This window comes from Carettochelys insculpta, chromosome 2, assembly GCF_033958435.1.
Source record: "Carettochelys insculpta isolate YL-2023 chromosome 2, ASM3395843v1, whole genome shotgun sequence".
Taxonomy (NCBI): domain Eukaryota; kingdom Metazoa; phylum Chordata; order Testudines; family Carettochelyidae; genus Carettochelys; species Carettochelys insculpta.
In genome coordinates, this window is record NC_134138.1 from 161,438,804 (window position 1) to 161,452,898 (window position 14,095).

At 44.7% G+C, this 14,095-nt stretch overlaps 1 protein-coding gene across 4 annotated transcripts in view; it reads left to right on the plus strand.

Annotated features, from left to right (window-relative positions):
• The first annotated feature begins 1,912 nt into the window (after positions 1–1,912).
• CEP72 (centrosomal protein 72) overlaps positions 1,913–14,095 on the plus strand; it is a 46,940-nt gene continuing 34,757 nt past the window's right edge. For 2 of the 4 annotated variants that reach the window (XM_074987927.1, XM_074987928.1), the window contains exons 1-4: positions 2,082–2,217; positions 4,855–4,982; positions 6,554–6,746; positions 13,490–13,604. In XM_074987927.1, the coding sequence (XP_074844028.1) occupies positions 2,190–2,217; positions 4,855–4,982; positions 6,554–6,746; positions 13,490–13,604 (464 nt within the window). In that variant the 5' untranslated portion in view covers positions 2,082–2,189. Of the gene's footprint in view, positions 1,974–2,081; positions 2,218–4,854; positions 4,983–5,994; positions 6,059–6,553; positions 6,747–13,489; positions 13,605–14,095 lie in introns of those variants that run through there. The other 2 variants (XM_074987926.1, XM_074987929.1) reach the window with 2 other exon arrangements.

Below are 14,095 nucleotides of genomic sequence, written 5' to 3' on the forward strand. Positions count from 1 at the left end.
CCTATTTCGACGTTGAACGTCGAAGTAGGGCGCTATTCCCATCCGCTCATGGGGTTAGTGACTTCGACGTCTCGCCGCCTAACGTCGAAGTTAACTTCGAAATAGCGCCCGACGCGTGTAGACGCGACGGGCGCTATTTCGAAGTTGGTGCCGCTACTTCGAAGTAGCGTGCACGTGTAGACGCAGCTCAGGAGTGCAGCGCGCTTCTTTTCAATGACTGGAATCATCTCATCAGAGTTAGCTTCGAACCAGTCGTTCGTGTTTCTAGCTTTTCTTCCAAACACCGACAAGACCGTGTTGTAAACTGTATCCCTCAGATGTTGCCATTTGGATGTCGCATCGATGCCCCCAGGGCCTTCAAAAACTGCTGGATCGGTTCTCCAAAGCGTGCAAGGACTTTGGGCTTACCACCAGCCTAAAGAAGACAAACGTACTCGGTCAGGATGTTGCTGAATCCCCATCAATCAGCATTGACAACTATACGTTAGAGGTTGTCCACGAGTTCGTTTACCTTGGGTCCACCATCACTGACACCCTGTCGTTGGACACTGAGCTAAATAGGAGAATCGGAAAAGCGGCCACAACTCTGTCCAGACTCAGCAAGAGAGTGTGGAATAACAACAAGCTGTACACTCACAACAAAATGCAAGTCTCCAGAGCCTGCATCCTCAGCACCCTCCTTTATGGCAGCGAGACTTGGACCCTGTATGCCTTCCAGGAAAAGAGGCTGAACGTCATCCACTTGCGCTGCCTCAGGCGCATCCTTGGAATATCATGGAAGGACAGAGTGACCAACACTGCTGTCCTCGAGCAAGCTGGAATCCCAACCACGCACACCCTCCTCAGGCAGCGTCGACTCCGCTGGCTTGGCCACGTGTACAGGATGAATGACGGAAGGATTCCAAAAGATATCCTGTATGGTGAGCTAGCCTCTGGCAAAAGACCTCCCGGACGCCCCCAGTTGCGTTACAAAGATGTCTGCAAGAGAGACCTCAGAGAGGTAGACATCGAGCTGGACAACTGGGAAGATCTAGCAGACGACCACAGCAGATGGAGGCAGGGGTTACACAAGGGCCTTCAGAAGGGCGAGTTGAAGATCAGACAGCTAGCAGAGGAGAAGCGAGAGCACAGAAAGCACAATAAGGACTTGCCAGACACCCACTACATCTGCAAGAGATGCAGCAAGGACTGTCACTCTTGTGTGGGTCTTTATAGTCACAATAGACGCTGTAAATGAAGTCCTCAATTGAAACTTTAAAGGGCGCGAGGCATAGTCTATGGAGACGGAAGGATGCCTACTACTAATGAGGATGGTGAGAGCCATTGAATGAAACTGTAATATATAAGGGAATTTACTCCAAAGCTGGGGAGCAGCAGCTTTCCCAGTTTCAGCACCTATGTAACTCAGACAACTTAGTTGATTTACAAGGGGCTAACAAAAGGCATATCCCTGACACCCAGGTTAAATTCCAGCCAATCTGCAAAGTCCAACTACAAATTGTTGATATACTAAAGCTCATCTACATGGCTGGAAAAATATTCGCACTGGGCAGAATCAGCCCCCTGTACTTAAAGGTCAGTGTTGCTTCCTCTGTTAAAAAGATAACCCAACCAATGCTCTGAGAGCCAGCAGCCTGGTGGGGGCACAGCCTGCTAAGGCTCTGGTCTAGGGGCTGCTGCTGCACAGATCACAATAGGCCTTGGTCCAGGCTGCCTACCAAGTGACACCCAGCACCTAACCGGCCAGAGTGCTGCCACCGGCCGGACACGCCCAGGCTCAGCCAAGAGAGCAGCCAGCCGCGCTACGCAGCCCTGACCCCGCCCCCTTCCCCAGGGCCCCGCCCCCGCACAATGTCAATCCGGCGAGGGACAGGGGGAGTGTGTCAGAGCGCATGCGCACTGTTTGAAAGCGATGGCGGCGCTCACGGAAGAAGCCATTCGGGAGCGAGTCAATCTGCGGCACGAGAACCTCGGTAACAGGCTCCCCTCCCGCCGGCTCTGCTCCTCGGGGGCAGAAATGGTCTCTGGGGGCTGGCGCCGGGATATGGAGACGTGAGCGTGCGCCTCTCCTCCCTGGCGGTTAAAACCGTTAACCCGCTGGCACGCGGCGGGACCTGTGTCGTGAGCACGCCCCCAGAGCGCCGTGTGACCAATGGGAAGAGACGGATTGACGCAGACGGGGCTCCGTTATGGTTCATCCTTTATTGTCATTTCCCGGTCTGTGCGGGAGCTTCAGGCGCCGCGGGGCCCTGGCTGTGTGTGAGGGCGAGTGCACGCTTGGGGGGCGGGGCTGTCTTGTACTCTCTCTTGCCCGTCACGGGAGGGGTCCCACACTACCGTGGCCAGTCAGGGCCAAGTGGGTAGTCTGATGCCCCCAGGACTGGGGATGCAGCACAGGGCGGACGCTTGGAGCCCGGCCATAACACCAGCCCTCATGTCTGCTTCCAGTGCCTGGCCCCCTGGGGGCCTGACTGGCCCGTTGCTGTGGTACAGGGAGGGCATTACCACCCCCTAAGTGGCTGAGGCCTGGGACCAGCCTTCTCTGTAAGCTGAGTGCTTGAGTAGCAGCGGAGGAGAGGTGCTGCCCCGCTGATTAGCAGAGTGCCCAGAGTGTGTTTCTGTTGGTGATAAGCAGCTGCACGTATCTTGGTGCACCAAATAAAATTAACTCCACCCGTGCATGGACAAAATGTAGAGGGAACACAACCTGAGACTGCAGCAATCATGAGCGCCTTGCTAGATTTCTTTTCTGGAGGTCAAGCTCCTGCTCTCTTTTTCAGAGCTCACCACCAGAGCATGCTCCACCCCAGTAAGATCTCTGTCCCTCCTGAACAGAGTCTCAGAGGGGGACTGCAGAGAGCTTTGCAAGCAGCTCCTTTCTGCTTTGGTCTTCTTTTATAGGAACCACCAGCTTCTCTAAGCTGAGCTTTTGTTTTTTATTAGGCCTGTCCCACCCTGTAGGTGAAACTTTGTTAATTGGCCTCTCCAATCCACATTAACTTTCACCACCTGTGTGAGGAAAACACCCAATCACAGTAGCATTGTGTGCCCTACCTATCACAGAAATCTTCCTGCTCACTGTTGCTTTTGTATGATTATGCAGGTTCACAGGAGAGACTGTGCTACCTTTTCTTTTTAACTGCAACAGAGGAGAATAGATAGCAGTTTAATTTCTTATTCACTCCTGACAACCTTGACACAGTGGTGTAGTCCTGAGTGAGCATCTGTTTACCAGCATAGCCCCCACCCACATGACCTCACATGTGGGGACAATGCCATTTTACTCTACTAAATGCTCCCTTTCATAGGGCATGAGGTTATACACATCATGCTAGGTGGAGCATACCTTTTTGAGATCAAAATGGCATCCTTCATGCAGCAAAAGTGCCTCTACTGTTTTGCCTTGATCTGACCTAACTACAGCATTGCCCTGAGTACACCACTAATACTTATTTGTTGTTGATCTAGGAATATGAGATAAAGTACATTCTTTCTCTTAACTGTCAGGGTTTGATCCAAAAGGTGCTAAATGTCCTCAGTAAAGTTCTGAGCATCTTCATGTGCCGCTGATTTCTGTAGGCACATGCTCAGTCCATCCCAATCAAACCCCACATGACCTGCGGTTGTGGGGTTTTTTTCCATCCATTTGATTGTATATCTGATGAAATACAAGTCTTTTCTTCTGGGAGAGGTTTTGTTTCATCACAGACACCCAGAAGACAAGTACAAAAGTCTGCTTGGGTGTATGCGAATAAAACCATTAGAAGTTGACAGAGCTATTTGATTAGAAACTAGATTTTAGTGTATAGATTGAACCTCTTGTCTGGCTCCCTGGGGACCTGACTGGTGCTAGATGAGAGTTTGCTGGATGACGGGAGGACAATATTTTCTAGCACATTACCAACACTTCCACTGCTTCCTGGGTTCTTAGAAGACATTTAGGGGTAAATTAGAACTAAATAACAGCACAAAACACTGAGAGCCATGACTGGTGGCTGTAAACAAACTATGGGACCACAGGAAACTTGGCCACACCCATGGTAAGTGATCGTCTGGTTAACTGAAATCCGGCCAGATTGTAGAGTTTGCCACACGAGAGTGTTCCGGATTAGAGAGGTTCAACCTGTAGTAAATTTAGTGGCTTTGTAAGAAATTGCTCTAGATCTATTTAGATGAAATAGGTATACTCTGTACACAAGTGGATATAGAAGTAACCTCACCGCCAGAAATATAATTTACAGGTACACTCCTCTTTTGCCACATGTGCACGTCACTAGATTTTTGGAGAATGGAAGCACATGTGTTGCTTCCTGTGGGATTGTCCTCTGTCTTTCCATGCAGACAGCCTTATGGGAAGCAATACAGATGGAAGATGTACTCTCCCCTAACAGGCCCTCCGGGCCCCTTTGAAATGCTGCTGTAGGACTGCTGCACCACTTTGTGCAGCTGTGAAGGGGGATAGGGGGCAGCGCCAAAGGCTGACTTCCCTAGGGTCTGCCCCTTCTGTCCTTGGCATGCTGTGCCCTTCCAGGGGTATGGATTCAGGCTCCCCTTCCACCTTCCCAAGGGCTTGTGGTGGCTGTCCGCCCTACTGTCCCCTAGGGATTCCACTAAGCAGCGTCCTCAGGCACAAGGAGATCAATCACTACCATTGTTAGCTCTACTTGCCTGTGATAAACATTCTCCTATTCATTGGTGCACACAACCCTAAAAATCACACAAACAATGTAAACAGCTACATCATGCATTGTTTGTCATGTTTCTATCAGGTGTATTTAAAATTATTAGAATATTTTTAGTAACTCCATTTTTCTTATGCCAATTATATTCAGGTTTCAATTTTTCTCCTTATAGCTGATGTCCGATCACTGTCTCTTCCTGGAACTTATCATGAAAAGATTACTCATTTAGGACATTCTCTGAAAAATTTCACTCGCCTAAAATCCTTAGATCTCTCTCGCAATGCATTGGTTAGCTTGGAGGTAGGTTTTATTTAAAATTATTGTTTAAGACAAATATAACAGAAACTGGGTTGAGTCTTGAAGTCATAGAGAAGGGACGAGGATTGAGGGAGTTTTGTGGAGTTTGGAACAATTGAGGATTTTGTTCTGTGCAAACCTGCTATCTTATGGAAACATAAGGAAGGGTATTGGTGGAGGGGGAGCCAGTTTACCTTCTGATATGATTGAAATTCAGGATCTGCAAAGAAAATAAGTATTTTACGAGCAGGAGCACTACTTGGTCTATTGGCACTGCAGCATGGATCTGATCCCGCAAACACTTGTGAGTAATTTTTTAAAAATAAGTACATTGAGCTAGATGGTTTTGGAGGATTGGTAATAGGATATAGAGCATTCTAGCTCCAGATAACAATTTTGAATCTAGTCTGGGTTTGTGGTCAAAAATTATTTTCTGACGGTTGTTCAAAGCAGTGCGTGAAATAATTTTGTAGTTTTAGTCTAATTCTAAGTGGGCTGGAGTCCAGATTATAATTGGCATCCTTGGTAGCAGTCTCAGCAAAAGATAGCATTGAGTCTGACCTAATATACTGAAACTCACCCATTGTCTTTCTTGAAGACTGTGACACGTCAGTGGTTTAGTATAGGGAATCATGCATCGCCATGCCTGTGTTATACCTCCTTTGTAATTGAAAGAGGATTATAGGTTCAAGTGCCGTTAATCCATCACCATTTTCAGTGGTGGCCCTAATTTTGAACAGATTTACGCTCATACTTACTTTTACACAATATCAATTAGACTCTTTATATTGGAAGAATTAAATGTGCTTAAATCTTTGCAGCATTAGCATGTAAGTACGTAATTGTTTGTCTCATCTTTTTGGTGACGAACAGCATCACTGTGATCAGCTCTACAGAAGTTTCTAAGTGTGATTCAGCTCTAGAACATTAGAGCTAGTTTAAACCACTTTCTGCTGCTAATGTGAAGTTCCTTAATTTCTGTTCTGTTACATTATTTTACAGAATATCTGTAGCATTTCTCAGTTAGCTTGAAGAGCTCAGATTAAGGAAAGTCAATAGAAGAGGTGCTCAATTCAAATGTAAATATCAATACTCAACTAATTTTTTTTTGTCATGCGCAGCAAAATAATTTTAACTTTCAAAACATTTTAAGTGTCACTGTATTTTTTAAGTGGTTCAAGATGCCGCCTTATGGGCACAGAACAGGTACAGAGTGGGTAGTGTTTATTAAGTTGTCCCCAGTATTGCTCTATTGCTCAGCTACAACCCTTGTCTGGAAGGGACATCATCTTGGAGGATATTTTTGATGCAGCCGAGAAGGATAACAAATAATGTCCTTGGTGATTTTTGTTTGTCAGGTTTTTAAAAGTGTTTAGGTGTGCACTAGAACTTGGACTGAGACCAGCAACTCTTTTTACATAGACCACCAAACAGCTATCAGCATATGGAAAAGTTAATTGCCTCACTTGGATTTATATCCGTGATCTAGTGTATTCCATTTTATGAAAGCAAAGTTTAATGGAGTCATATGTAAGTACAAATTAATATGGTTTCTGTTTTCTGTTCATTAACAGGGTATTCAGCATCTGATATTTTTAGAAAAGCTCAATCTCTATTACAATCACATTTCATCACTATCAGAAATATTTCGACTTCATAGTTTAGCTGCACTCAGGGATGTGGACCTCCGTCTGAATCCAGTAGTCAAAAATGAATCTGATTATCGTCTTTTTGTTGTGCACATGCTTCCTAACCTTAGACGATTAGGTAAGTAGGGGAAATGTACAATTTTTTATAATTGAACTTGCTCTTGAAATTAAATTTTAGCGTATTAGGTATCTTGTAAGAAAAAGCTTTTGTTTTAAACATACCTAGGCCTATACATTGAGAATGTGTCTGAGGTATGTGAGGTATGCAGTTTATTCCATACTAGTGCCAATGAAACCTTTATACTATCTCATCATTTATTCTTTATGGGCTATAGATGTACTTTTAAGAAAGTGTTTTTGGTGGTATTTCTTAAATGTATGGGGACAAAATTTTGTATTCTTCCACCTGGAAAGCCGTGTGTCTTTGCAACTACAACCAGTTAAATGGTCAATGGGACTTTTTATTTATAACTCTTAATATGAAAAAGTATTATTGTATTAGATAGAGGGAAGGATGGAGCAGTGCATAAAGAACTAACCAGGTATTAAGGAGAGTCTGGGTCATATTTTTTGTTCTGCCACAGGCTTACTGTGTGACCTTGGGCAAGTCACTTAGGTCCAGACTCACAAAGATATGTTGGCTCCTAAATTTAGAAGTCTGTGGAAGTAATGGTGACAATTCAGGATGCCAAGTAAGATGTTTAAGATACCACTGTGCCCACGTTGTCAGTCAGCAAGGCCCCCCTTTCTACCTAGCCCCTCAAAGCAAGGCTCTCAATTCTCCCCCAGCTAAGTGCACAGGGAGGGCCACAACCAGCTTCTGATCCAGACGCTGATATCAGGTCTGGAAGGACTCGGTTTAAGAGATTTACTATAGCACCCAGATGTTCATCTTGCTCCCCTCAAGATGGAAACTCAAAGTCATATGGGGTTTACCACCTTCCTTAATGTGAGGGAAAATAAGCATAGCCTTTCCATCTCAGATTACTAAGGAAATACAAAGCATTGAATCTAACCTAGATTCACTAAGAAACTGGTTAGAAATAATTTCCTGCTCTGTATTGTTTAGGAAGAGGGACATAGGGTCAGCAGTTCTCCCCCTGGCCCCACCTTTCAGTTAGTCCTTTTATTACTGTGTGTTTTCACGTAGCTCTTTGGGGAGGCAGAGGTAAACAAATCAAAGAAAATCATTGTTTTCCTTCCCTGCCTTATATAGAATTTCCATAAGGTAGGAAACCTTTGTTTGATTCCACCCACCGCCCTGTGGAACAGTTCTTCAGACCAAGGAGTTGGTTAGTATCAGATGACCAGGTCACCTAACTCCGTCATCCATAAGTCAGTAGCAATTTTGAAAGTCCCCAGGAAGTCCACACCAATTCACAGCCCGTAGTGCTAGCTGATGGGGCATTAAGCCCTGTCTGGTTTTTCCATTGTAGTCCCTGAGATGTCAACCATGAGAGTGATGCAAAGCTACAAATATAAAATACAGATACACAGGTCAATATTGCTAGCTTCATCTACAAGAATGATACAAACATACAAATGAGAGAATCATATTCAGTAAATCATAACTTTTTCCAATGATATCTGACATGATCCATCTTGCATAAAGCATCCTTCTGTTATGTCATATCCATATCATAAGTACATTTTCAGAAAGCATAAGTGCCAAGCCACAGTAAATAATCTCAATACATTTGTGAATCTGAGCCTTAGACTCGATGTGGCCCTTCTATAGCTGTGAAGTAGAGATCATAGTACTTCTGTCTCACAAGACGTTGTGATGATAAATAAATTAAAGAATGCAAAATGCTCAAATACTGTGGTAATGTGGGGGGCATATATATATCCCTAAGTTACCTAGATAGATTGCCTGGATACCATTTGCCTGTGTACTCTAGCAAATCTACATTAAACCATGTTGTCTTTATTACCATCATGCTTGTGCTCCATTGTGAGTACAACTTGTTGTATACTGTAAACTTTTTGGTGCAGGATTGTTTTTGTTTATAATTACGTGTTGGTTCAGGAATAGGTAGGAGGAATGTTCACTCATCCATCATTAAATGAGTACTTTACTTATGAGTACTTGCTAAACTGAGGGATGCACATACTTACCTTTGTCCACTAGATGAGTGAAGTCCCCGCGCTAATACGAGCCTGACCCGCTCCCCATGGCTCTGACATGCCGCAGCCTGACCCCCTCTGCTAGCTTTGTGGCCCCAACCCGCCGCAGCCCTAACCCACTGCTGGTTCTGCAGCCCTAACCTGCTGCAGCCTGAAACGCTGCCAACCTCACAGACCCAACCGGCCGTGGCCTTAACCCTGCCCCATCCTCCCACCCCACGGTCCCAATCTGCAGCAGTCTGAATGCCACCCCCACCTGCCCCACAGACCCAACTCACCAGATTCTTAACGCCCCCCCCCGCCCGCCCGCCTGCCCCATGGACCAAACCCACTGCAGCCTTAACACCCTGCCCTCCCCATGTTCCCAATGCACCGCAGCCTTAATTCCCCTGTACATAAGAACATAAGAATGGCCATACTGGGTCAGACCAAAGGTCCATCGAGCCCAGCATCCCATCTGCCGACGGTGGCCAATGCCAGGTGCCCCAGAGAAGGAGAACAGAAGACAATGATCAAGTGATTTATCTACTGCCATCCATCTCCTGCCCTTGTTATGAAGGCCAGGGCACCATACTTTATCCCTGGCTAATAGCCATTTATGGACCTAACCTGCAAAAATTTATCAAGCTCTTTTTTAAACCCTAATAGAGTCCTGGCCTTCACAGCCTCCTCGGGCAAGGAGTTCCACAGGTTGACTGTGCGCTGTGTGAAGAAAAATTTCCTTTTATTAGTTTTGAACCTACTACCCATCAATTTCATTTGGTGTCCCCTAGTTCTTGTATTATGGGAAAAGGTAAATAATTTTTCTGTATTCACTTTCTCCACACCATTCATGATTTTATATACCTCTATCATATCGCCCCTCAATCGCCTCTTTTCCAAACTGAAAAGTCCCAGTCTCTCTAGCCTCTCCCCATATGGGATCCTTTCCAAGCCCCTAATCATCTTAGTCGCCCTTTTCTGAACCTTTTCTAATGCCAATATATCTTTTTTGAGGTGAGGAGACCACATCTGCACGCAGTACTCAAGATGTGGGCGTACCATAGTTTTATATAGGGGAAGTATGATATCTTTTGTCTTATTATCGATCCCTTTTTTAATAATTCCTAACCTCCTATTTGCCTTACTAACTGCCGCTGCACACTGCGTGGATATCTTCAGAGAACTATCCACTATAACTCCAAGATCCCTTTCCTGATCTGTCGTAGCTAAATTTGACCCCATCATGTAGTACGTGTAATTTGGGTTATTTTTTCCAACATGCATTACCTTACACTTACCCACATTAAATTTCATTTGCCATTTTGCTGCCCAATCACTCAGTTTGCTGAGATCTTTTTGTAGTTCTTCACAATCCCTTTTGCTTTTGACTGTCCTGAACAACTTGGTGTCATCTGCAAACTTTGCCACCTCACTGCTTACCTCATTTTCTAGATCATTGATGAACAAGTTGAACAGGATCGGTCCCAGGACTGACCCCTGGGGAACACCACTAGTTACCCTCCTCCATTGTGAAAATTTACCATTTATTCCCACCCTTTGTTTTCTGTCTTTTAACCAATTCCCGATCCATGAAAGGACCTTTCCTCCTATCCCATGACCACCTAATTTACATAAAAGCCTTTGGTGTGGGACCGTGTCAAAGGCTTTCTGGAAATCTAGGTATATTATGTCCACTGGGTGCCCCTTGTCCGCATGTTTATTAACCCCATCTCATGGACCCAACCTGCCATTGGGTTTTAACCCTCCGTCCCGCTCATGGCCCCAAACTGCTCCCAACCTTTAACCCTCTCCACCCCTCCCCCTCAAACCCAAGGTTCACTAACCTTTCAAAAGCAGCTCCATATGCTGCCACTCCTTCCCCAAGTTAGGAGTAGTTGGAACGAATCGTAGACTTTTACATGTATTTTAATGGTAATTTAGTGTCCCTGTTATGAGTTTTGGCCTATGAGCAGAAAGTTGGGAACCAATTGTGCTTGTACAGTGAGGGATGAGTGTAGTGTGCTAATACCATAAACTGATGGATTTAGTACATAGGTCCAACAGGTTTCTGTGGCTAATGTGATGTATCAGCTTAGTGCATACTAAGGGCTGAGACAAAGCCAGTGCCATTTATCAGCAGCAGGGCTGGCTGTTGCACTAACTTAAATAGATATTGGAGTTTAAAACTGATGTGCAAAAACTTTCATACGCATGGATATTTACGGTATTCAGCATTGGACAATTTTAGTTCATACAAATGTCTCATTATAGATGATCTTTTAAGTGCTGCTTTACAGAGACTTCATGAATGTGATTTTCTAATGTGTGCCCCACTAGCCTAACTCTGCTCCCCTGGTCTGCAGTAGGAGAAGAATAAGGCAGATGCTGAGAGCTTTTGAAAAAATCCCACCCAATTTTTAACGTAAAAAAAACTCATTATTGCAGTTTGACTAAGTGTTTTGAAAATGCAAAATACTTTTTCTGATCAAAGGGTCAGAGTAAACATATTGTAATATGAAAGTGTGGGAGGGAACCTGTTATACTTTTGTATCAGTATTTTCTATGACCATATGATTTGATTAGCACACAAATATACACATACCTGTTACACAAATTAACTGTATACGTAAATGTTTTGATAAGAGAGCTTATTATTTCCTTTTTGCATTTATTTGTATTTCTAACTGTTTGATAATTCTTATCAAGACGTGCTCACAACTAACTTATCACTGGTGGATACGTAGGGGAGAAAACCATATCCTGTTTCCTGTAGGAAGTCCAGTTAGCTCCTGTGAACCAGTTCCAAGAGTTATACCAAAGCAGAAGAACTAACTTTAAAATATTGCTCTGCGAACTTTTCTTCTTCCCGACTCATAACTTGTTCAAAACAGTGACCCATTTTTAGTACAGGTTCAGCCTCCTTGGTCCAGCACCCTCTAGACCTGAGTGGTTCTGGACTAGTGATTTTGCTAGACCAGGGGAGGTCAATCCTGCTCCCCTGCTGGCCTCAGCCCCTGCTCTGGACTCCTTCCGCATTGTTGCCCACAGTTTCCCAACTCCCCCCACAGGCTTCCTGACCCCACCTTATGGCCCGGCCCCAGCTGTGGATTCCTTTGACTGCGGGTTCCCACCTGGCCTCAGGGATGAGCTCCGTGAGCTACAGCTCCCTGGCCTGGGGCTTTCGTCCAGCCACAGCTTTCCTGGGCTGCAGCTTACTGTCCAGACAGCCCTGGCTACTGCTCCCAGCCCGGGTTGAGGGTCTTTAGCTGTAGCTTCAGGGCCCAGGCTCCTGGACTGTTGGCCCCCGCCCTGCTCCACATCCAGACCAGCTGTGGCTGCCCTGGGCTCCTGTGGCTGGTCTGACTGGCCCCTCCTCCTCCCAGCCATGGGACTGTATAGTCCTGCAAGTTTCATGGTGCTGCCAGATGATGGATGATGCTGGACTTGGGAGTTTCAACCTGTAGTGTCTGAAGCTTTGTGCTTTTTTTTTTTCCCCTCCTCTTTTGCTGTCATTAGTCAAGATTGTGACTGTCAGTTAAAAGATATGTCAGGATCCCTTGAAAGAGAAGACTGGATACATGCAGCTAACCTACCATAGCAAGATGTTAAATTAAAAATAAACATGTCAGATACAAACCTCCTTTAAATTATTGTCGCTTTGATTAGCTAATTGTCCTAATTTTCTTTGAATAATGTTCACGGGGCCATCGTCCCTTCCTGCTATTCTGAGAACAGAATTCGTGTATGTCTGTGTGTGTGGAGTTGCCTGTCAGCTCTAAATATAAATCTCTATTTTCATTTTGGTGTCAAAGGGAGAAATCTTGGCCTTCTGGAAGTCAACAGGAGTTTTGCTATTCATTTCAGCAGAGTCAGGATTTCAACTAAAAGGCTATGATTTGTGGCCTCTGGTTTCATTGACAAAAAGGGACAATAGAACTTTGGAGTTTAAATACCAGAATTATGTACTAATTAATCAACCACACACCACCTTTAGAACCAGAAGTATGCGATCAAGCTGCCACAGAGACAAAAGCAAAACAAAATAAACCCACCAAAGGTAGTGTGCAGTACTGTGTTAAATGCAAAGTCCTTAAAGAAAGAATTTTTCTTCTCTGTAACAAACTTTCTAAGGTGTGTTAAATCAATGTTGAGCTGTAAACTTTAGAAAGAACAAGTACAGTGAAATTCCTTTAATCCAGCACTTCTGGGACCAGACAGGTGCTAGATTACCAAATTTTCCAGACCATTGGACACCACCACCCCAAGCTCTTACAGCTTCTTCACCACCCCGGGCGTCCCCAGCTGCAGCTCACCACCTCCGTGTTTCCCCAGCTGCTTTACCACCCCTGCGCTCCCTGGCTCAACTACACCCCCAGCTCCTGTGCAGCCCTAACCCACCCCAGGCTTGGCCACCCTGTCCCCCTCTCATGGTCCCAACGCACCACCCAAGCTCCTTGACGTATGTGAATTTCAAGGTACGTGAGGGTTTGTGGAATGTAACCCTCATGTATCTCAGGGGACTACTGTATGCCAGACCATCAGATTTTCCCAGATGATCTCCGTAAATGCGACTATTTTTGCCAGATGCCAGGTGATCAGGATTTCCTAATCATCAGAGGCCAGATTAAAGGACTTTTATTTTATAATGTTTTGTTCAGAGCAAGGAATGACCTCCATTTCCCAGGTGTTCTACTGAAAGCTATAGTGAAAAATGTTAATGAAATAGGTTTTCTTTGTGGGGATTTTTTCTAGATGATCGACCGGTGAGAGATAGTGAACGAAAAGCATCTCTTTTACATTTCACTACAGACCATGCATTTGGATTAAAAGATTCTTCACCAACAACAAAAGTGGATGAAATTGAAAGGTATGAACAAAGTAATAGAAGTAGTAGTTTTGAAGCGTTGGAATGGAAATTAGGGTTTACTTCAAAAGCAGATATTGCAGTTAGGTGAGCTCAAACATTCTTAAAACAAGAGTCAAAATGCAGTTGTGTAAACATATGGAAGTCTGCAAGGTTCTCCTGTCCTTTCATTGTAAGTTTTAGGATTTACTTTGGGGAAATTCCCCATGTCTGTCTGACAGACTTGACCAATGTGTGCGTTAAATTCCTCCAGGCGAGTTTTTCTGTGTTTTGAATACCTCAGTTCTCTGGTTTAGGAATTCTTATTTATTATCACCTACATTACTCCTTTTTCTTCATGTGTCAGTTTATGCTGTTCATAATGGTTACATCTACACAATAAGCTTCTGTTGACAGAAGTCGCTGTCAGAAGGGATTTCCCAGCAAAACTTCTGTTGACAGATTGCGTCTACACACAAAATCAGATCAAAAGAGCAATCCACTCTTTCAACAGA